The sequence below is a fragment of the Fusarium musae genome, chromosome 9, assembly GCF_019915245.1.
Source record: "Fusarium musae strain F31 chromosome 9, whole genome shotgun sequence".
Classification (NCBI taxonomy): domain Eukaryota; kingdom Fungi; phylum Ascomycota; class Sordariomycetes; order Hypocreales; family Nectriaceae; genus Fusarium; species Fusarium musae.
In genome coordinates this window covers 2,120,059-2,142,963 of record NC_058395.1, presented here as the reverse complement: position 1 = coordinate 2,142,963, position 22,905 = coordinate 2,120,059, and the positions used below count along the sequence as shown (strand labels likewise).

The 22,905-nt window shown below is 47.4% G+C and overlaps 11 protein-coding genes across 11 annotated transcripts; 8 read left to right on the top strand and 3 right to left on the bottom strand.

Annotated features, from left to right (window-relative positions):
- Positions 1-282: 282 nt before the first annotated feature.
- J7337_011919 (uncharacterized protein) lies at positions 283-1,401 on the bottom strand (the record flags this gene model as incomplete). The annotated part of the gene is made up of 3 exons (XM_044829452.1): positions 283-1,143; positions 1,189-1,338; positions 1,390-1,401. 3 exons carry the CDS (start codon positions 1,399-1,401, stop codon positions 283-285), a joined length of 1,023 nt encoding a protein of 340 aa, XP_044676127.1.
- A 477-nt stretch (positions 1,402-1,878) lies between these two features.
- Positions 1,879-3,138, bottom strand: J7337_011918 (uncharacterized protein; the record flags this gene model as incomplete). The annotated part of the gene is made up of 1 exon (XM_044829451.1): positions 1,879-3,138. The coding sequence occupies one exon, from the start codon at positions 3,136-3,138 to the stop codon at positions 1,879-1,881; it is 1,260 nt and encodes a 419-aa protein (XP_044676126.1).
- A 1,422-nt stretch (positions 3,139-4,560) lies between these two features.
- J7337_011917 (uncharacterized protein) lies at positions 4,561-5,913 on the top strand (the record flags this gene model as incomplete). The annotated part of the gene is made up of 3 exons (XM_044829450.1): positions 4,561-4,706; positions 4,781-5,021; positions 5,185-5,913. The coding sequence occupies 3 exons, from the start codon at positions 4,561-4,563 to the stop codon at positions 5,911-5,913; spliced, it is 1,116 nt and encodes a 371-aa protein (XP_044676125.1).
- A 749-nt stretch (positions 5,914-6,662) lies between these two features.
- Positions 6,663-7,191, top strand: J7337_011916 (uncharacterized protein; the record flags this gene model as incomplete). Its single annotated transcript, XM_044829449.1, has 2 exons — positions 6,663-6,686; positions 6,742-7,191. The coding sequence occupies 2 exons, from the start codon at positions 6,663-6,665 to the stop codon at positions 7,189-7,191; spliced, it is 474 nt and encodes a 157-aa protein (XP_044676124.1).
- A 61-nt stretch (positions 7,192-7,252) lies between these two features.
- J7337_011915 (uncharacterized protein) lies at positions 7,253-7,581 on the top strand (the record flags this gene model as incomplete). Its single annotated transcript, XM_044829448.1, has 2 exons — positions 7,253-7,310; positions 7,391-7,581. The coding sequence occupies 2 exons, from the start codon at positions 7,253-7,255 to the stop codon at positions 7,579-7,581; spliced, it is 249 nt and encodes an 82-aa protein (XP_044676123.1).
- Positions 7,582-7,876: 295 nt separating this feature from the next.
- On the top strand, positions 7,877-8,692 carry J7337_011914 (uncharacterized protein; the record flags this gene model as incomplete). Its single annotated transcript, XM_044829447.1, has 1 exon — positions 7,877-8,692. One exon carries the CDS (start codon positions 7,877-7,879, stop codon positions 8,690-8,692), a length of 816 nt encoding a protein of 271 aa, XP_044676122.1.
- Positions 8,693-8,926: 234 nt separating this feature from the next.
- J7337_011913 (uncharacterized protein) lies at positions 8,927-10,462 on the top strand (the record flags this gene model as incomplete). Its single annotated transcript, XM_044829446.1, has 1 exon — positions 8,927-10,462. One exon carries the CDS (start codon positions 8,927-8,929, stop codon positions 10,460-10,462), a length of 1,536 nt encoding a protein of 511 aa, XP_044676121.1.
- A 1,065-nt stretch (positions 10,463-11,527) lies between these two features.
- Positions 11,528-14,750, bottom strand: J7337_011912 (uncharacterized protein; the record flags this gene model as incomplete). Its single annotated transcript, XM_044829445.1, has 5 exons — positions 11,528-12,211; positions 12,265-12,342; positions 12,376-12,861; positions 12,919-13,445; positions 13,496-14,750. The coding sequence occupies 5 exons, from the start codon at positions 14,748-14,750 to the stop codon at positions 11,528-11,530; spliced, it is 3,030 nt and encodes a 1,009-aa protein (XP_044676120.1).
- A 455-nt stretch (positions 14,751-15,205) lies between these two features.
- Positions 15,206-16,108, top strand: J7337_011911 (uncharacterized protein; the record flags this gene model as incomplete). Its single annotated transcript, XM_044829444.1, has 1 exon — positions 15,206-16,108. One exon carries the CDS (start codon positions 15,206-15,208, stop codon positions 16,106-16,108), a length of 903 nt encoding a protein of 300 aa, XP_044676119.1.
- A 972-nt stretch (positions 16,109-17,080) lies between these two features.
- Positions 17,081-17,543, top strand: J7337_011910 (uncharacterized protein; the record flags this gene model as incomplete). The annotated part of the gene is made up of 2 exons (XM_044829443.1): positions 17,081-17,214; positions 17,270-17,543. The coding sequence occupies 2 exons, from the start codon at positions 17,081-17,083 to the stop codon at positions 17,541-17,543; spliced, it is 408 nt and encodes a 135-aa protein (XP_044676118.1).
- A 753-nt stretch (positions 17,544-18,296) lies between these two features.
- Positions 18,297-22,726, top strand: J7337_011909 (uncharacterized protein; the record flags this gene model as incomplete). The annotated part of the gene is made up of 2 exons (XM_044829442.1): positions 18,297-22,409; positions 22,457-22,726. 2 exons carry the CDS (start codon positions 18,297-18,299, stop codon positions 22,724-22,726), a joined length of 4,383 nt encoding a protein of 1,460 aa, XP_044676117.1.
- Positions 22,727-22,905: the final 179 nt, after the last annotated feature.

The following is a 22,905-nucleotide window of genomic DNA, read 5'->3' as shown; positions in this document are numbered from 1 at the left end:
ATCGAGAAGTTTGGTATTCCGGAAGAGCAGAGCTACCTGGTTAATTGCCTGGCTGAGTGCGCTCACACTTGGAGCATTGCTGGTCAAGTGCAGGGTCCAATGCCAGCAGTGAATCTTGACGCGTATCACGATCTGGTATAGGAACACGGCGGTTAAGCAAGCTATATCACTTACTAAGTCTAATCGACATGTAAAAATCCATAATCATAAGTGGACAAGGCAATATCATGTATATCACTGCTAGTGTCATATTTCAGCGATCGCCATATTTCATGATCAGGCCTAAAGTCTCTCTCCCTCTTCCAACTCGTGAATCAACACCAGAGGACCCTTGGGGACAATATCCGGCCCGGTGATACCAAGAATCCTTCGTCTAGCATTTGCATAACCAGTCTTGTACTTCTCAATCCAAGTCTCCGATGTCTTTCGAAACGCGCCATGAGTTCTGAAGCTATTGTCCCAGTAAAGTCTCCTCAACCAGAGATGCAAGTTCGGATAGTGATCCCTGATGGTTCCAAGATTGCACATGAAGATAGGAACGTACGCAACGTCAAAGCGAAGAATGGTTGGGAAGAGACGGATATCAGCCTCTGTAATGTGCTGACCGAGAAGAAAGGGACCGTCGTCGAGGATTCTTTCGAGTCGATCGAGTGACTTGAAGACCTTTACGACATTTTCTTCATATGCAGCTTGAGACGTGGCAAATCCTGTCTTGTATACGCCATTGTTGACAGTGTCGTAGACCCATTCGTTGATTTCATCGATATTATCTTTCAAGTGCTCTGGGTAGAGTTCGCGTCCGGGTTTGTGACTTTCACGCTCTTCCTCCGGAAGAAGGTGGTCGAACTCCGTGTAGAGCATCCGAATGATGTCACTGGACTCGTTGCTGACCATGGTGTGAGTCTTCTTATCCCAAAGGACGGGCACGGTGTAGCGGCCCTCATAATTTGGGTTGGCCTTGAGATATAGTTGCTTCAACGTGTCGAGGCCATATAGTGGATCCTTGGGGAGTACACCATACTTGGCTGCTTCTGTGCTGTCATCGAAAAACCAACCATCTTTGCCCATAGTGAGTGAGCAGATGTACAGGTCGATTATATCGTCGAGTTTCTTGAGACTTCTCACGATCATGACGCGATGAGACTGTTGTTGTCAGTACTGTGAAAGGACAGCCTAGCGATGACTTACCCATGGACATCCTGGGCTGAGATAGAGTACATAGCGGCCTTTCTCAGCGGGGAACTGAGAATCTGGGTCTTTTGATACGAAACTGCGAAAGGCGCTGTCAGGTCGAACGAAAGAGCCGTCCTTGGTTGGCTTGAGCCTGATCTCATCTGGCTTTGATAATATTAGTCATTAAGCTCTTGCCATCATAGAATGAGGTTCTACCTGGCCACCCATGTTTCTGATGTTCGAGGACGAAATGTTTTTGGAGAAATGATAACTCGAAGAAAAGGATCGGACGGTATTCTGCTTTGGGATGATATGCGGCCTGTATGGCTTGAGACTACTCAAGATACGTAAAGATGGAGGTTTCATGCCAACTATTTCAGAGAAAATGAGGTGTGCATCCAGTTGTTAAATGTTCCCCAAGATTGGTATATAAGCAAATCATGCCATGATATCTGATCGGCCAAACATGATTGATAATCACGTCACCAAACTCGGCACTTATGATGACAAGCGCGCGGCAAGTCGGCCGGATAACTACATTGTGGGGCCAGAACACGGTAACCAAGAAAACTTCCGACAAAACATGAAGATATCAAGAATATATAGGTATTCTGAAGTCCATAAAGTTAAAGATAAATTATTCTAAATTTATTTCAGACGTTCATCACTTAGGGTAGAGACCTTAAGCTTTTTCATCCGATCTCTCTAGTCGAATAAATTCAAGTCTGAGCTAGAAACGCTCGATGAAATCTCTGATCCTTCTCTCTTGATATTTGACGGCGGCAGACGAGGAACAATTCTGTCGGGATTACAAGTCTCGCAAGTCTCATCACCAACACATCTCCGCGCCCATGGTGTACGCGGTCGAGGCATTCTTCCAGCCACTGGTTCACAAGCTAGAACCCGAAGATGACCGAGATCATCATTGCTGAGTGATAGAGCGTCGTTGAGTGATAGAAGGTCAAACATGTCGAAAGCAGTCTCTGCCTCGCCAATGTTGACTTCATCGTTGCTGTTGCTTACGACCCACCAGGTGCCGATGTCTTCTCTCTTGACTTCCGTGTAGATGAGATCACTTGAACGGAAGATCTCCCTTGTGGGATATGCATTCCTCTCTTGCTGCCCTCTCCCTTCTTCTGACGTTCTTGGGATATGCTGTGCCCGTATCAGGCTGTAATCAATACACCAAATTGTGACCTTTGCAAGGTCAAGGAGATAGCTTATCATGTCTTCAAAAACTCCACGAGTCATCCCCAATCCTATCTGGTTGTAGTGGACCTTACGGTTTTTGAGGGTGTCCATAATCGTGGGGTCATAATCCATCGCAACGTTGCTCCCTATGAAGCTGAATCCTGATCTTTGATTGGACGGGCTTTCGTCGAATAGAGGCAAGAAGACACTTGGGCTAATATGCCACCAATCCACTTGGCTTAGCCACCGAGGATCAAAGTGGATGAGATCGTTGTCGAAATCTATTGTGATATGCTTGACGATACCATCATTGTCTTGGTAAGATGCAGTATGAGTAGCGCCTTTTTGACTGATATATCGGCCTGGTTCTGCTGTACGTTTTGGGTGAAAGGGGGACTTGACGTGCGACCACCATTCATTCTTAGTGAAGCGTCTTTCCATCGCTTGGCGTGATTCCTTGCAAAAAGTCCAGAGATAGCTGTCTGTCAGGTAGACTGACTCATTTGGGTTGCCCGCAACATCATCAATTGGGATAGCTAGTGAAAGCCCTGAAGCAATGTTCACAGACTCGTACTCGAATTTCTTAGTGCGTAGCAAGCGAAGAAATCTCCCTTGTATCGGTTTCATGGGAGTTGGCTGGAGAACACGATAGTCGGCGATATAGAAACGGTGAACATGGCGATCGCCAGGGATTGGGCGGACTGCAGCTTCCCAGATGAGAATCTGAATCTCTTTGGGGAGTTGTAGGAATTTTGGAAAGGCATCTGGAGTCATGTTTTGATGGAAATACTCAGGATAAGTTTCAGTTTGGGGCAAGAAAACATAAAGACTTTACAAAACGATAAAAAATATATAGCTTAAGCTAGGTGGGATTGGATGAGTTTAGTATAGATCTCTAGGCTCTATAGTAGTATATCAACTTAATGCGAAGAGGTCTGCTGGCTGCAAATATACCTCACCTATGGATGCGAGAAAGGCGGCTCATGGTTAACAGCTTGAACATGACGTAGGCTGAGTCATACTCGGAATCCGCACCTCATTGGCCGAAATGGCACAGCACATGACCTAGTATCAGGATAAACCAGGGCATGGCAGGAGAGTGAACACAAGAGATGATCTCCATGAAGAAAGACCCTTTATCGTTTATCGAATTTTGGCCATATTCTTAGAATAAAGTAAAGGAAGTCTTTAGCTGGTCGGGCCGTAGCTAGAGCACGAGGCTATTAGTCTCTTAACCTTAGTCAACGCTGAAGTTTACTTGACTCAGTGCTGGGGTGTCTGATTGGCTTTCGCGTAAACGCAATGAGACGGTCTTCCTTTTTCCCACTACGCTACTGGATCCTCCGGTGTTGCGCCTCAGCCCTGACGCGTAAAGAGGGAGGCTTAGCTGCATCATGCAAAGTCCGATAAATTGGGATTCTCATGTGATGATGCGTTTTTTATTTATTTATTTTTTTACTGACCATAGGTTCATTGTTTATTGTTGATCGTGGTACTCCGTAGTGTTGACGGAATATCATCATAAGGGACATCCATCTTCAGTAAAGAAGACCAAGTTAGACTAATGACCTGCGCTATATATCTTGACTTGTTAGTATACTCAGACTTGTTTGAGAATCTCAAAACGTCTAAGCCTTTTCCATCCGCCTGCATCTTAACCCTCTGTTTCACGGACAAGGGAAGCTTCGAATGTTAAACCAAGGTACTGAGATAAACTGGTCCAAAGGATCCCGAGCCTTGCCTTGACATGGTCCAATCCTTAACCGAGCTGTGGACCTTGCTTTAGGTAACACTTTGACAATGGAACCAATTGCCAAAGCTTATTAGACAGGTCTAGAACGATTCTCCCTTGAAGGAAAGGGGAATTAACCTTCTCGTATATCGGTAGTTGCCTATTCCAGCCACAGCCTGTGCTTGGAAGGTAAGAATCGTAACCATCATACGGTAGATACGTCGCCATTGGCTAAATAGTACCCGAGTGACAGCGTTGCTTCCGCTTGATTACGTAGATCAAAGCTTCGGCTGTTCCTACTTACAAACAGGGGACGTAGCATCAAGCTTTCGCAGATCAATAGGGTTACGAATTATGGTTTGGCCCCGCGGGACCCGGTCTGAGTTTCTGCCATATTTAAAATGTTGAGCTCGCAGCTTTCACGTCATGCTATGTTCTTTTGTTCTTGCTTCGTTCTCTTCAAAATGGGTCTTCAATTCTGCGGTGCTCAAAATGGTGTCAAGATGGGAGTGTTGAACGCTCCGAGGCGAGCCATATGGATCTGTTCCGTTGTCAGCCTCACTGCATTCCTTGTCTTCTTCTGCTTTCCCGTCTATTCCTTTTATCCGCTGTAAGTACACACTGACCACTCGCTTGCACGACAAAGACTTCTACTTGCGATGCTAATGATGATGTATCGTATAGGAATCCCGCTGTCTCTCCCTCTAATCCCCCATCTCTTTCGGCTTCACAAGCAGCAGATGCCTTTAGTGTCAATTGTCATAAAAAGCCTCGACCGGAAGCATATAAACTGCATGGCAATGGAACCGAGAGCCTGGCTCTACCGAAGCTGATGGCGGAGCTATGGAAACCCCTGGTGCACCCCATCACGGAGAGAGTGTTTGTTACTGATAAGGGAGAACGCTTCGAAGTACCAATCAACCAAGTGCGATGGAAGAAGCCACTAGGGAAACGGGTTGTTATCGTTGATACCGATACTCGGCTTGATGGTAAAACGGAGAACACGATGTTGAATGAATGTCCGTTGGACTTTACAACACTACCCGGGCGGACTGGAGGTCACCTAAACCACTATATATACGGTATAGTCAATCGACTCTGGTGCCCGATGCTCTGCTGACGCTGATGGGGTAGCTATGATCCACGGCTACGATTACCGACTAGTCCGTGCAGCCGACTATCCCGATCGACACGGAACTTGGGTAAAGCCAGCCGTCACTAAAGAAGCTCTAAAGACCCACGACTTTGTCATTTCACTCGACTCAGACGCCGTCTTTACGCATCTCGACCTCCCGCTAGAATGGCTCATGAACCTCTGGGATTACCGCCCAGAGACATTAGTCGCCATGGCTTACGACCTCGACTGGGAACAAGACTACGATCCCCAAGGAAACCTCATCCTCAACACGGGTTTCGTTATCGCACACGCAAGTCAGCGTACCCAAGACATGTTTCAACGATGGGAAGATTGCCCAAGGAGTATACCTGGCTGCAACCATTGGAACCACAAGTGGGCACATGAGCAGAGCGCGTTTTCGTACTATATCCGGTACGAGTTCAACAGGACACATGATGTGAAAAACATACCGTGTAATCAGGCCAACGGCAATGAGTTCACGCTTGACGGAAATGGAGAGTGCAAGGGTGTTTTTGTGAGCCACAATTGGAAACATAAACACAAGACGCCTGAGCTATTGAGCAGGAGTATCATGACTTCACTGGCCCGTCGGGTACATGGGCAGTTCCACCATGATATCAAAGACTTATACCTAGATGCCTCGAAGCAGACATATCCAATCGCTGATGGGGCACCCTAGGCAATGAATGGAAGAAGTAAAGATAGATTCAATCAGACTATAGACCGCTTATGTACTCCCAAGAATAATGATTCCGATAATGACCAACTGCTTCACTACCAAGCACCAATGCTGTAAAGACTGAAAAGACCCAGGATATTCTTTATCTTATCTTATCTTATCTTCGTGAGGCCTACGAACCTACCACCATTGGACATAACAACTGCGCTCGCAAACAAGCAACGGTGGCTTTCGACGCTATGAATAGCAGTTGATTACTCAGATTACGACCACTGGGCTATAACGACGCTCATTCGCTCATGCGTCGAAAAGGTACCAGGAATCGGAGGCACAAGATGCCTGGGCTGTCTAACCGAATTTGGTATGTCGAGCCTAAGAAGCTGAATGGAGGTGAAGCAGTTCTACTTATGCAGTCAGTTGGCGCGAGAAAGGTAACTAAAACTGGAAACAAATGTGAGTTGTGGCGCATACCACGTAGCGAAATATTGGGGTCGAGATTTACGCGTACTGTCTTGTCCACAGATACTGGGGGAATAGGCAGGTCTACGAGTGAACTTTGCGCCCGAGTCCAACTCTTCGTGATGAAGGACTATTTAAATGGTATTTGCTCAGCTTTAAGTTCCTCATGTTGATATAAGCTCTTAGACACAAATATCAGCTACCAATAACCTATGTATCTCAGACCTTACAGTATCTCCCAGCATATACACGCCTAATATTAGCCAAAGAAAAACTCAAGTCCATCAACAATGGCTTCATTCGAAGGCAAGGTGGTATGTATATCAAGAACTCTCGCTATTTGAAAGCAAGCTAACCTGAATAATGAAGATCGCGATTACTGGTGCAGCATCTGGTTTTGGCCCCGCAGTTGCTAAGCTTCTGGCAAGTCGCCGTGCCCAACTCTCGCTCGCCGACATGAACAAAGCCGGCCTTGAGACTGCTCTTGAGTCTCTTTCTGGTGATGGGCACATAATCACCCAAGTCGATGTGCGTGACAGTCAAGAAGTGAGTCCATGGATCGAGAAGACCGTTTCTGTCTTTGGCAAGCTTGACGGTGCTGTCAATATGGCTGGTGTCTTTACCCACGGTACATGTCTTCGTGATGAAACAGATAATACGTGGGACCTCATCATGGGAGTAAATGCTCGTGGTGTTTTCAATTGTTTGAGAGCAGAGCTAAAGCATATGAAGGCTGGAGGAAGTATTGTAGGTGTCGATCAACTTCTTTACTGGAAGAGGAAAGCTCATAAGTGTGCAGGTATCGGTGGCAAGCGTTGATGGTCGAGCTGGCTTTTCTAATGCTTCTATATATTGTGCGAGCACGCATGCTGTCATTGGCATGTCTCGATCTGCTGCAAAGGAGAACGAGAATATTCGCATCAACTGCGTGGCACCATGTACGTCTCTTTACATGTCGAAAAATCACAAAGCCGTCCCAGAAAACTACCGCATTTCTGACGACCACTATCTTTAACAGGCAGTGTCCGAACTCCCATGATGGAAGGCGAGGTAATGGCCGAAGCAAAAGAAGCAGAAGTTGCGCAGCAGGTTCAAAAGCGTCCTACGAAACCACATAAAATTGCAAATATTATTGCTTTTCTCCTCAGTGATAAAGCCAGTTTCGTCACTGGAGCTGTTTACAACGTCGATGGAGGTTGGATTTGTTAGTCGGAGGTTATCCCGAGTACTTCGGCATAGGTCGGCATGTAGCCGATAAGGATGGAGAACACCCACTCCATGGTAGCATCAGATTGTACTAGTCAGACCAGCAGTCTCTAAAACTTTCCATATTTGGTAAAAATAGTGAGTGGGGGTGCATTCGGCTGTAGTTCATGATCAGGTGGACATTATAAGATGGCCCTTATCTACTGTATTCCGAAGCCGGACTCCTCAACTAGTTTAAATCTTTGTCTCTTCTAAAGTTGAAAGTTCACATATCGAACATCTCCGTGCCCGAGAAATAATGACCGTGAAAAATCGACTCCAACAACCTGTACGGGTCGCCATTTTGGATTGCGACTACGTCGTACCGAAGGTTGCCGAAACTTGGGGACCAACATATAGTAGTATCTTTGCCCACCGACTGCAAGCTGTCAATAAGACTCTAGGGTCTGAGAAGGCTCTGGAGATTTCTGCATTTGACATTATCAAAGACGAATATCCCGATCCAAATGACTTCGACGCCTTCCTGATCACAGGTTCTATCAAAGGCGTATATGATGCGGACCCATGGATTGCGAGGTTGAAAACTTTTCTTCAAGAAGTCTACCAGAATCATCAACATGTGCGGCTATTCGGAGCTTGCTTCGGGCACCAGATCATCTCTGAAGCCCTGCTTGAGAAATACGGAGCGATTGTCGAGAAAGACCCAAAGGGCTATGAAGTCGGCATCCACAAAGTTGCCTTGAACCCGAAATTCAGAGCTCAGTTCAGTCATATTCTAAACCTGCCTGAGGGAGACCGATTACGGATACAGTTCGCACACGGCGACCATGTTCGGTTTGAAGCAGCATGGCCCGAGTCGTGGATGTCGATAGGAAGCACGCCGCATTGCGCCGTGCAGGGAATCTTTCAGCCACGACGTGTCTTGACATTTCAAGGCCATTTTGAATTCACCGAGGAGATTTCAACGGAGACTATCAAATATTTCTACACGCCTGAACGGGGATTCACACCTGAGCAAACGCAAGCTGCCTTGGATCAGATTCGAGGAAAGGACGATTCGGAGGAGGCTGCAAAGATCTTGCATGCCTTTTTTACAGAGATCAATGGTGTATAGGTATATCTATCACTCTGAGAATCATATCATGAAGATCATTGTTGAGCCTTATCTGAATTAAGCTTTAGAGTTGGGTGGCTTAGCGCATGCGCCCCAGAATGAGGCGCAAGGAATTCAAGGCGGATTGCAAGGCTAACAATTAATTTCCCTCTTTATACCACATGCTTCATCTTCCATCTTTCAGTGGCTCATCCTCCAAACTTCCCTTTCATCTCGCTATGCAACGGTTTCTCGATGCCGTTCTTTAAAAACTTTCGCAGCGGCGCAAAGGTCGTGGACCAAGCCGTCAATCTGGACCCGCACACCTGGACATTGCCATCGTCATACAAGCCCTCCCAAGCAGATGGTAAACAAACAATTATCCCCGACCCAAGAGTCTTCTCGAACGTGTTTTCGATTCCCAGCGAAACGGAAACACAGAGTATTGAGACTCTATTGGCATATCCCGACGCGAGTCACGCTGCTGTACATCTTGCTCTGCTTGAATGCTTCCGGAACTTGAAAGCTAGTGCGAAGGCGCTTGACGTCAAGGTCATCCAACCACCTTCATATGATGAGACCAAGGGTCCAGAGCCAGCATCGCCATCGGAGCCCACGCAGCTTCCCGCATCCAGAAAATGGGACCTTCTCATAAAACTCGCAGTTACACGATTCACGACTTGGTGGTCTGGTATTGAGCTATTACTGAATCATGCAAGCGCCTACTCGCATCATGGTGGCAGCCGTGCTGCTCTCCAGCTCACCAAGGACTATCTACCACCATTGGATATACTACTAGTATGGTACGCTCTTATGCTAAGCCCGGAGGCCTATGAGGCTGCTTGCAACGCCCAGGGTACCAATGCTACGCGCTTGAAAAACCTTTGCTTCCCTTGGCCTGCCATCCGCGATGTCATCGATATGGATAAGATGCAGCTTGTACTTCCACGATCTGCGCAGAAGTTGTTCAGTAATATCACGTCTCAACCATGTGACATTCTTGAGTATCTACAAAGTCCCCCGGCATATACCGACACTGGCAAAGTGCGTATCGAAACAGATTTATTTAGCGAAGTCAAGAGGCATGAAGGCATCATTGAGGAGTCTAATAAGCTTCTGTGGATACGTTCGCCTGCCTTGCAAGGATCCCTGATCCGAGCGGGCTTGGAGTATCTGGACTTTCACTTGAGGGAGCCCAATGCAGTGGAGGAGGAGATGGTTAGTCACCAGTCCTTCGGAGTTAGGCTTTTCTGGAGGACGCACCGCCTGTTTCCAAGACAATACAAGGCTTTCCTGAAAGAAATTGGAGGCACCCAATCAGACCAAACACAGGGGCAGGACCTCAAAAGAGATGCGAAAATTCTTTTCGATATGGACGACCCTTCTCCTATACAAGAGCACTGCCACTGCTGGACCTGCGAGCGCATTCGCGACGATCTCCCAGAATTCGTTTACACAAAACCTTCAGAAGCGGCATCATCTTCTACAAGTCTAAGTCCTATGCAGAAACAAATTTCTTCGTTGTCTGCCGAGACTCTACTGCAAATACAAGATGACCTAGGCTTCTGTCTTGCCGTTGAGGACGCCCGCAGATCTGGGCTGCCATTGCCAACTCGGCCACCAACTACTGCAGAGAAGGAGGCTGATAAAATGTTAAAGCAGAAGCAAAAGGAGCTTGGATATAGGCCTGGACTGAATGAGTATGTTGAAGTGTTGCCTGATGGAAGACGCAAGATTCGGACGCATAAATACAAATATACGACTGGAATGTGGGGAATGGCTTTGTTTTAATCTTTACTAGCAGGTACTTATCTTAGCTATAGTAAAAAAGGAGTAGGGTATTATAATTTTATTAAATAAGATAACTATTTAAAAGTATTAAGCAGTAATAAATCCTTTACTTTAATAATACTATAGGCATCTATTGCTAAATTATAATCTAGCTTAAGGCTAGATATATTATTAATCAGTATCCGCATCATATTCGCTTTCTCCTTGACACCCTTTGTTTCGTTGACTACTATCACGCTTCTTCATCTTCTTCCCGTCCAGACCTTCCCCAGGTTGCCGTTTTCTCTTGTTACGAGGTCCTGCCTTGTTGGAGCTTGGGGCGTGGTGGGTAACCTTCAGCCGCTTTATTGTTTCTGGTGGCAACATTCTCTCGATGGCCGGCCAAAGAATTTTCGCCTGCTGCGTGTGACTGCAGGCATTTGTTAGAAGCTTTTCCATGACATCAGCCAACAGATTTGAGCGGAATGGTAGCCGCTTCCCTCTAGAACTTCTATCAAGCTGACCAAGGAATATTTCGAGCGCTGAAGGCTGGCAGCCAGGGTCTTTCGCATCCTGCGAATAAAACAGGTTCGAGATCTTTTCATTCAGGTCCACGCCCAAGATAAAGTCATCGAGGCCTTCGAGATACCTCGCTTCGCATATCAGCCCAGGGGGTATCTGGGACGCAATAAGGAGATAGTCGATCCAGGCGATTGAATAGACCCGACCCCTAGAAGAGACATCGTGGCCTTTGTAACTATCTATGGGTCGTTAGTGCTGGTAACTTGGTTGTTTAAGAAGGTTGGGCCTGGGAGGATACTAGTGGGGTAATTCGAGTGTTGAATAAGTTATAAGTCAGGCGGTGGCTTATACCCGCACAGCCGGCTGGCTGTGCGAATAAGCCAGAACAGTCAGGGATTAAAGGCTTATGAACTCTATACATAGCCCTTTAAGGTTTTAAAGTTAATTAAAAGATATTTATTATTAATTATAATATCCTATATCTTAAGTAGCGACTACTGCCTAGTCTTTCTGACCTTGTCTTAGTATAGTATATTTAATGGCTGCCTATAGCCCGGCGAAAGACTAGCTACTCCCACTAGGAACAAGATCTCGAGCCAGTCTGGCCACAATCCCAAGTGCATCCATCTTATCACTCATCGGCTCCTTAAGCTCCTTGGCTGGCCGATCAAACCGTCGCCACACCTCAATAAACCGCTGCTGCCCCTCATCCAACCCTATTCCACGAAGCACATTGTACATATCATCGTGATTCGCAAGTCTCTCCAGGTCTTCGGCGCTGACAGCCGTGGTAGACGGATGTTCCTTTCCATGAACAACAGCAAGGTTGACGCAATGCAATATGAGTGCTGCTAGACCAGCTGCCAAAGCCGTAGCCACGGATGAACCGGTGCGTTCCTCAAAGTCATCCGGTAACGCCCCCTCGCGGTGCGGATTTCGCGACACTACCTTGTGGCCGGGTAATATGAAACTCAAATTCTGAGGATTGCCTGTTGGGCCCCATACACGACCATCTGCAGTGGCAGCGCCGATGCGGAAGATGCGCTGGCGGTCGAAAGACCATGGGTACTCTACTTCAGTGATGGCGCCAGTGTCGGCTGCGGCGCAGAAGAGGAGTATTCCAGCGTCAAGGGCGTCCTTTATGGCTTGGCGGAAAGTGTTTACGCCATCGCGATTCTCGACTGTTTCTTTGACCGTCCAGGACATTGAGATGATATCTACCTTCTGGTCTATCGCCGCTCTCACAGCCTGTTTCATGTTAGTCGAGGCGCAAGAACTCATATTACCGAACCGAGACTCACCAAAGCCGCGCTTTCTGCCGCAATGTACTCCTTACCTTGAGTCTGTGTCGCCAAGTTGAGACTCGTCTGCGTCTCAAGCTTGTACACATACAATCTCGCCATTGGACATACCCTGCAAATCATATCCGCCATCACAGTTCCATGGCCCTTGGTAGACCTATAGTAAGGGCTTGGGCCATTCTCATGCGGGAAACCTCTGCTAAACGTCTCTCCGCCCCAGATCTTACCCCGAAGAGACTCAACATATGGGTCAGCACCATCGTCGATAAGGGCGACCTTGATGCCATTCTGAGGCTTGACAAATTCGGAGCAAGTGTTTTGTAGTTCGTCGGCGAATTTGTCCATACAGTTTAACCATCTGTTAGACTGTAGACTCATCTCGTTGATGCCGCTTTGAGCCTTTGACGCGCCCTCTCGGACGATGCGTTCACTTCCTGGGACGTCTGCCTTGCACCTGAAGACGAGTATACGTCTTGCTTGTTCAGCATCGTCTCCATCTGTTGAAACACTCTCTTTTGGGTTTGCGGCTGCTGACTCGTTCAGTCGCTCCTCGAAATGATTCACGTACATGGTGATGCGATCTGCCGACTCCAACGCCTGTCATAATCTCCAACATCAATACAATCCTATCCTCAAATCTCATGCAACACATACCTGATCTTCGCTGTATACCAGATGTACTGCCTCTAGGTTTTCCAACTTCGCTAGCCCTTCAGGCTCACTCCATGCCCGTAGGACTGCTCTATTACCGCTCCATCGCAAATAGAGCTGCCTGACATTTCGGCAAGCGGTCAAGATAGTCTCCGGACACAAGTCGACTTTCGTCCAGTCGAGAATCTCCACCTCGAAAGGTCGTAGGCAATCCTCGAGGGCCTTGTCGCTATGCGATGGATCTCTCAGGTCATCCACCATCACTTTGAGGATATGCTTGACTCCCTTCCCCTTGAGCCAGTTGAAGAAAACAGTCAAGTCATCCCTACCGCGCCCCTGATTTGACGTCTGCCCTCGGTTCCTTGTTAGCCTCGCTTTTACAACCGATACTGGAGGTTTCTGGAGCTCGATCCTTCGGAATGAAACGTAGCGCAGAACTTGATCAAAGTTGATGTGGTCATAACTTTGCTTGAAGGAATCCTCATAGATCTCCGGCGGTGCCTCAGAGTAGTCGAAGCACAGGTTAATGTCTGAAGATCAAGGTTAGTATATGCCAGAGCTATTGAGAACTCTATCTCACTGTTTAGATTCGCGCCATGTAGAAACTTGACCGCTTTGAGCTGGTCCCTACTAGCAGGCTTCGAATTAATCGTCAGAGTAGTCCGAAGATAGTGTAGTTTGACCGCCTGGCGGATCTTTTCTGCGTATTCGCTCTTGCGTTTCTCTTCTTGGGCCTGCTTCACAAGTTGGTCATCCATATTCGTTTGTCGTCTCTGTAAAGGCTTGAAGCCCTCAGGTGCTTCGATAGGTGAATTTCTGTTCACGGCTGCATGGCGCACACTTTCACTAGAAGTGCGAGGTTCTGTCTGCTCTGATCTTGGTGCATGGGGGTTATCAGGCGTTCGATGTAGCCCTCCGTGGCCGTCTTTGCCTTGCTGAGAGATGCGGTTTCTCCCACCAACATGCTCCAGCCCCCCTTTGGTCCTTGTTCCGGCGTGTTCGCTCTCTTGGCCTTGTGGCTCGTCCCTTGATTCGTCCTGCTTTCTTTCCCCGACACGAGCGGAAAGTGGTACATCGAATTGTTTCCGCCAGAGACGCTGTGTATAGTCTTGATATTCATAGACGGATAGGTTTTGAGGCTCTTTGGTATACTCATCCAAAGCACTGCCCCCATGAGCAAGAAGTGCCTCGACAATCCTCAACTGTCCTTCTGATGCATACTTATAATCGACAGCCAAATGAAGAGGGGTCAAGCCACTTTGATCTTGGGCCTTTAGTGTCTCTTCCGATGATCGTTTAACCAATTTTGTGGTATACTGAGGTTGGAGGTTGTGATAGATCGCTGTGTGAATACAGTTCCTCCTGTGCTCACAAGTAATGCGGAGCAGTGAATCAAGGTCATCGATCGCCTTCTTCTCATCCAGGACCACTTCGATAAACGCATGGTTCTTTTTGGCGATAGCGATATGCAGAGGAGTCTTGCTTGAGTCGTCCACGCGGTTTAGCAAAGTCTTGTCGAATTTGATAACACATCGAGTCAAAGATTTGTGTCCCACTGTGTTGGCAATCATATGGAGGAGTGTCTGATTTGAGTCTTTTGTCGATCTGGAGAGAAAATGCCCATACTTTTGTAAGAAGCTCTCGCGACTCTCTCTCTTACCCAAGTTCAGCTTCTTATTGCGAGCCTCATTCGTGATGCTCTCAAAGGCGAAGAGCACCTCATCGTGGTTGGGGATCTTGGCCGGCTCCTCCTCAACATCATCGTTCTCGTAGTCCTCATCGTCATCATCGCTAACGACGCCTTTGACGTCTGTTGTAAATGCCACTTTTGTCATCGTTTTTGATGTCAACTCTATTCGAGCTGTAATTTTCTCGGCTCACGTTCTGCATTTCAAAGCTCTACAGTCATTTATCTGCCAATCTGCTTACCTATGGCAGCCTGCAGCTAAATGAGACACGTCATTTATTAGCCGCTCACCGGGCTCAGCGCTATCCATATGTGAGCAGGGGTCCAAGAACCCCCCATTTTCGAGAGCATGTACCTCTTGGGTATCGGATCAGACTGCTACAAAGGTGCCCCCATTTCTTGGGCACAAACGTTCAACTTTTATTCAGTACCTACCTATCGCCAAAGACTTAGATTAGGGCTTCCAGCTAGGGCTAGTGCGAGTATTGGCGTGAAATAAATGCCTTTGGTTAGTGTAATTAGCCTATGTGCAAAGTATAGGCATGTTTTCTGATATGGTCCATCGTGCATGATCTCGCGTTGCTTACCATCAACGCTTACAACATGAGTGCTGACCCGGATTACAACGTGGATACAGAGGAAGATATCTCCTTTGGCATCTCACTTGTTCCAAAAGGAGAAGAAGGGAATGAATTCCATACGCAAAACGATCCGCTAGATCCCTACCAGCGCGAGAACATCATTGAGCGCAAAGGCGCCGTGGACATTCGATGCTCCAGTGTCGACATTGTTCACGGCCTATTTGATCCCGATGGCGATGATCTGTGCACTCTGATTGTTCTCGACTTTCGATTTGACCCAAGAAAACGAGCGCGGCGCATCGCACATGTCGATATTGAGCTGAGGTTTTCCGCCAGTGAGAAAGGCGTAGCCGATCCTCAGGTTTTTACCATCGCGCCAAACGGCAACTTGAGATTTTCTCAGACGACGCAGACAGAGACAAAAACTACTGGAGGCGATGTGACCATCGGAGCAGGCGCCGCTGGAGTGCAGGTAGGCAGCGGGCTGAAGTATGAGCGTGAAATTGCAAGAGAGATGAGCTACGCTGGGTCCGCCACAGGCTCCATCGATTTACGCGGAAGAAACTATGGCAAGCCAAACTGCGCGTCTTGGACCCTGTTGGAGAACCCTGAGACAAAGACTGGTGTGCCTGTCTTCATGCGAACCGCCATCCTGCTGAAGAGAAGAGACGAGGGACGTTTCCAGTGCGTGGTGACAGTCAACGCCAAAGCCGACTGGAGAACTTCTATGGAATGGCTCGTCGGCACCACCAAACATGATGATCCGGTACTACTTGACCCGACGCTGGCTCCGACGAGTGATAGGTACAAGGACATGGAGATGAAGCTTGGGGAACTAGATCTAAACACTATCTGCGATATCACCTCGGCCAACATCATCGAGAACTCTGTTAAGCAAATTAAGATAGGTAGTCATAGCTCCTGAATCAAATTAACCCTCTAGTTGACTTGATTACCGCAGACAGCACACAGGTTACTCAAAGCTTGATCATAAGGTACATCTTAGGTACCAACGGAATCGCGCACTGGCAACTTTTTGCGAGCATCCTTGGCGGAGCTTTGACCCAAAGTGGATATTAGCTTGTTCGCTTGATTATCCCTTTAAATCCGAGGGAGCACCAGATACAAATTTAAGTGGATCTGACTCCAATTTTGATTAGCTGCTGATCATTACGCTACAAAGTACCAGCCTTAAGGAGGCGTAATGGTAAGGATAAAAGTCACGATTTGCAAGTTGTATGATCAGAGATACCTATATCTTAGTGTATCTTTTTAATAAAGAAAAGTACCTTTGATATATAAATTTAATTAGTCTGACCTGATGTAACAGGGTACCTGGTGCTCCCTCGGATTCGAAGGGATAGCTTAATCCTGCTCGAAAATCTGTGGTGAAAGATTCTCTGATTTGTTCATAAATCGGAACGAATACTCCATCTAGGAGCCCAGCCTCCACACTGACAAGGATTACCCAACCTCGCAAGGCTCTTTATGCTTATCTATAGGTCGGTTTTCGAGATTATCGCCAGTTGTCATTCAGCTCATGCAGATCGTAAGCAGCCCTCGGGGATCTGGAAAACTTGGGGCCCATATCGCAGGTGACAAAAATATCGAGGAAGACTTCGCATAAACTTAGGGTACCATAGGATTGACTATTTCTATCACTGAGGATGAAAACCCCTCAATTTCCCAGCCTCTCGAAAGTACTGTAGCACAAAATTCGATACGAGGGGTTAATGATTATAGGCTCACATAATCCGTGGCCGGTCAGTCCATTTCGTGGTAGCTGAGTCAGCATATGACACTACTGCTCCCCATGATGACTTTGACCGTATCATCCTCCAGTCTCTAAGAACTAGCATACATTGTATCATCATCGTAGGCATCTGTCGAACTTACCATGGAACAAGAAGAACGGTCGTTCGATGCTACGGAGACATCTAGCAATACTGTGGACAACGATTCTCCATCCTCCGACTTGGGTCTCTTGATCGATTCAACCGAAGGATATGAGGCAAGCGAAAAGAAATTCGAGTAAGACAGGCTTACATCTTTTCACAAGCCAGAATTCTAACAAACCCTCTCATAGTATTGTAGCAATCCATGGCCTCGGTGGCCAGGTCAAGCCATGGAGTTCAAGCAAGACGAACACCTGGATTCAGGATTTGGCAGCCCACATGAACTGGGAAGTTCGCATTATCCGGTATGCCTATGATGCCACAAAATTAGCAGGAGCTACATATCCCGAGGAGGCGATTTCCTCTGAGGCCTTTACGCTTCTTCAAAAGCTCAGTGAGCTGAGGAGAGGCCAGCAACCTGTTAGTGCACTTGATGAATTCTATATTCGAACGATAACCAACTGAAACTCTATAGGCGTTACCATTGGCTTTCTTTGCTCATGACATAGGAGGAATCATTGCCAAAAAGGTTGGTTGGGAAGCAATCTATTTCGTTGTATTCATACTAACATCACATCAGGCTTTGATACTAGCGAGTCGCTATGACAGTGAACATACCGATATTAGCTACTCAACGAAACTTTTGGTACGGAACAAAAAATTCGAGTTGTCTGTGAGCTATCATTGACTTTTTGCAGATGTTCTTCGGCTGTCCACACAGAACCCTCGATACGCATCAAGACATCGAGATTCTTGCTAGCAGGCTTGAAATGTTGAAGCCGGCAGACTCAATAGTGACTAAGGCGATCATGAGATGTCTAGCGAGATCAATCATTGACGTGAACAATGCTTTCCTGAACACTAGAGTCCTCACACGGGCCAACGTTATCAATATCATTTCATCAAAGACAGATGCTACTGAAAGGGTGAGTGGGAAAGTAGGTTTTTGTTGCATTGATAACACTGACTGGCTTACAGGTCTTTGACAAATACACGGCAGCACTTGGAGTTCCCATGGAGAAAGTTTTGCTCATTGACAAGTCTCACAAAGAGTTGATAGATGAACCTGAAGCATATACCTCGTATGGAGGCTTTCCCACCAAGAGGATTTCATCTTGTAAGTCAACACGCAGTGAAAAATCAACTAGAGAACACATTCTGATTTCTATTTCAGTTCCTTGGCAGGATGATAAGTTATCCCATGTTATGAGAGCCATAATGCACCAGGCACCTCCGATCCACCCATTCAAGTTCAACACCACCCGTGGATTCGTCTGGATTTCTGAGCACGATGCCATGGTTAAATGGCTGAAGTCTTGGGGTCTTGGTCTTCTGCATATCCACGGCACCTCTGCCATATCTAGTGTGGCTCAGCATGTGTATGAGGGGATAATAGATCGTGGAAGGAGCACGACCTTCCGAGCCATTCTATACTTCAAATTCGACAAACACGATATTCGCCTAAATTCCATGGGGGCCATGGCAAACTCCTTCTTGCTCCAGATTCTCAGTCAGATAAGGGAATCCCCTAATAGCAAGATGCCAGATATAGAACCGCCTGATTTCTCGGATTGTTGGACTGATAAAGATGCCTTCTTCTTTTTGGAGAAGATCATGAAGGATATAACAACCCTTGGCGAAATTCACTGGATCATTGATCGGCTCGATCAATGTGATGACAGCAGTAGCATGTTCTTATCCATGGTCTCTGACATGGCCAAGAATTCCGAGCAGCATTTCAAGATTCTGGTGACGACCGTTGATGATAATCAGATCCGCGAGGCTCTATCAGAGTACCCTTCGATTGACTTGAGAGAGCACCCGTCGACAGCTGATGTTATGGAGAGCATTGTGCTCGAATTTATGACTGAGCTGTGCCAAATTCGACCACAATATCGCCACTTTGAGCAAGAAGTACGACAAATATTGGATTCCTGCAGTGACGATGACTTGCTTCGCCGCCTCCTTCTCGAATGGCTTCTGGTAGCACCTTGTGCATCGACCAAGTCAGCTCTAGAGCGGGAGCTCTCATTTCTTACCCCTCTTTCACCGGCCAAGATATCCAAAAGATGCTTAGATGCGGTGCCTGAAAGCTCACGGCCATGGGCTCGAAAGGTCTTGATGTGGATATCCCTATCCGTTAGCCCGCTGACTCCTGAAGAACTGGGAAGTGCACTTAGCCTTGATGCCTCTACGGGCCTGGTGCCTGGCCAGAAGCCCTATGGAGATCTCATGTGGGATATTGAAAAGTGCCTTGGGCCTATGATCATCCTAGAGAGTGGTCAAGTTCAATTTCGCCATCCAGCTTCTCGGGATTTCCTGGCGACTAGCAGAGACGCTTCCGACCTAGAACTGCCTTGGTACGCTTGGAACTCTCCGGAAGAAGGTCATCGAGAGATCACAGATGCTTGTGTCGGATATCTCACCTCACGTTCTACTCAAGACAAGATCCTAGCAGCTTGCCGAACATGTCCTATTGATCAGCGAATTTTCGAGAGCTCATCAGATATCACATCGTATGCTGTCGAATTTTGGTCATTGCACTACCAGCGAAGTCACTCATCATTATCTCCAAAGCCAGAATCCTCCAGCATCGCAAACTTCTTCAATGATGATACGGCACTCGAGCGTTGGGATGCAGCCAAATGGTTCCTTTCAAATCCTCATATCAGATCGGACCGACTCTTCCTTTCACATATGCCGGTAATTGCATCTATAGGCGACGAAGACTCGGTTAAAAACTGTATTCAGTCTCAAGAACCTGACAAACGGGATATTTCCCAGGCACTTATCGAGGCATCGAGATACGGACATAGCGATGTTGTCAAGTTACTCCTCCAAAGGTCAAGCGCAAATGTAGATATCTGCATCGAAGCTATAATGGCCGCAGCACGATCGGCTGAACTGGAAACACTGGGCATCTTGTTATCGTATGCCATTGAAACTTTGCACATAGCTCAGTGGCCTGGCGCTCTTACTTCGCGGCTCGCTTATCTCGGTTCAACTGAGCACTTAAAGACCATCTTAGGAGCTGGAGCAGACGCGAACTCGACAGATCCAAATTGTTCACCACCTCTTCATTGTGCCATCGTTAGAGACGAGACTGCAGCTTTCGACTCCCTAATAGAGCACGGAGCTGACCCTGCTGCCGTCAACTCCAACTGGGTAGACACGCCGCCCATAGTGGTAGCTGGCAAGTATGGACGAGCGAAGATCATCGACAGGCTGGCCAAAGCAGCACTCATTGGTGCACAGGATAACAAGGGCAGGAACGCTCTATGGTATGCGGGAGGTAGAGGTCACCACGCAGTGTTGCAAGCTCTCGTCGAGGCTGGAGCGAACACAGAAGTCCTCACTGCCAACGTGAGAGAACTTCGACCTGCCCTTATCCCCATCGTAGGGGCTCCCTACCCAAAGTGCCTCAAGTCAGTACTTGATGCTGGCGTGGATATCAATTCAAAGTTAAGGGAAGTTCACTCATTCCATGCATTGGGCATAGCGGCACGATCAGGCCACGTTGAGATTTGCCGTATGCTGCTTGACCACGGCACGTGTAAAGAGTTCGATGACGATTCTGCTCTTATCCACGCTGCGAGAGCGAATAATATTGAGATTGTGAACATGCTGCTCAAAGAGGGTCACAAGGTCGATGTGCAGTTGGACGACTCCCCATACCATGGCACGCCTTTGGTGGCGGCTGCTAGGGCAGGTTACACAGATATAGTTACAGCTCTCCTGGGGAAAAGAGCCGACGTCAACTATGCTGCTCCCAAAGAAATTACACCTCTGATGTCCGCCGTCCTGGGAAATCAAGCGGCAATAGCCAAGACGTTGATTAATGCCGGTGCGGATATGAATGCCGTTAGCGGCGGCGACAATAACAAATGGAATGCAACTCACTTTTCTTACGACTTGCCGGACTGTATGAAGGTTCTGGTCGAAGCTGGGGCTGATATAAACGCACTCGGTCCTGATGGCACGCCATTCTACCTCGCGGCGTATTTCAATCAGACAAAGGTAGTCGAGCTGCTTCTTGAGCACAAACCAGATCTTGAAACCAAATGCCCCGACGGAGACTTTACAGACGCGGGCTATACGCCGCTTCTTTGTGCAGCATCCTGTGGTTACAATGAGCTACTACGGCTGCTATTGGAAGCCGGTGCTGATATTGAAGCGAAAACTCCAAAAGGCGGGACACCTCTGATCCTAGCTGTGGCCACCAACCAAGAGGAGAGTGTCAAGATCCTACTGGAGTACAACTTGGACATCGACGCTAGAGACATATGGGAAAGTTCTGCTATCTTCTGTCTTCCTAACCCTGCAAATCTATCTGTCGTCAGACGCCTGATAAACCGCGGTGCCAGTTTGACAATCCGGAACAACGAAAAGTATACCCCTCTGGGGAAAGCCGTCGTCAACGGAGACCTTCCTTTAGTACGACTGCTCTCTTCTCAAAAGATTGATTTGAATGCGGAGGCCGCTGAGAATGGGACTGCTCTACACATCGCAACAGAGAAGTGCAACGTTGACATCGTTAAAGTGCTCGTCAAGAAGGGTGCTAGCCCGGATGTCGCTAATTCCTGGATGTATGGCTCACCTCTTCAGAGATTGTTTGAGAAATATTATACTTCTGCAGAGAACAAGGATATAATTGCCCAACATCTAATTAATGACGCTGGAGCCGACCTCAATGTTCACGGTGGCAACATGGGATCAGTCCTGAACGCAGCAATCCTGAGTGGCTCTCTAGACATGATCAAGCTCATTCTTGAGAAAGGTGCTGATATTGGATGGCAAGACCTCCAAGGGCGGCGGCCGATACACTATGCAGCCTTGAAAACAGTTCAGCATTTCAACCTATTACTCGAGGGAAGTGGCGATGATGAAGAACGTCTCGGCATCACTACGAAGACCAAGTCTGGCCTGACAGTGCTACATTTTGCTGTAGCAACGGGAAGATCCGATCTTGTGGAACTGGTACTCTCACATACAAGTGGCACAATATCCATCAATGAGCCTGACGACGATGGTTGGACGCCTCTGCTCTGGGCATGTCGCGTTTGTGAGAGTTGGGGCACGCCCAAGGAGGTCAGTCCTGAAATCGTGAAGCTTCTTCTAGATCGTGGAGCAGATCCATCGGTTCGAGGTCGGACCTCGGATGACAGAGAATGGTCGCCCCTTAAGATGGCCAGATTCCATGGCGCATCACAAGAAGTGATAGATGTGTTAACAGCAAGTCCTAGTAAAAGAAAGGAAGATGACTGGAAGTCCAAGTTCCATGCTTCCAAGAAAGCAGCGCGAACTACATGGTATTGCGACTTATGCCTCTTTGTAAGTTTTCTCTCGCAACCAGTGTACACATTTTACTAACCCATCAGCACGTCTATGGTACCTTATACTACTGTGACGGTTGCGAGCTCTCGTATGGATTGTGTTTCAAGTGCTATCGTTATAGGGAGGATTTTCATCCCTATCACGATAAATGGGCAGAGCGAGGACCAGAATTTGTTGACGATGATGATGAGGAGGAGGAAGAGAAGGAAGAGGATGAGGATGATCCGAAGGGTTCACCAGGGATTGAGCAGGTGCAGGACGACGATTCGGAGGGTGATTGGTCGAATGATGAAGCCGAGGGAGAGGGTAAATAAAACTGGTTGAGCCTTGGTCAGTAGGTACAATCATGGTTATAGTTTATCTGAAAGAGACATTGTCTCAAATGCTGTAGTGGCGTTGTTTTTCTACTGCAACTAGGTTCTCTCTGCTGGAAGTTTTGTTGGAAAGCTGTAACTGTGATCATATCGGTGGCAGAATATTTCTATATAGTTGG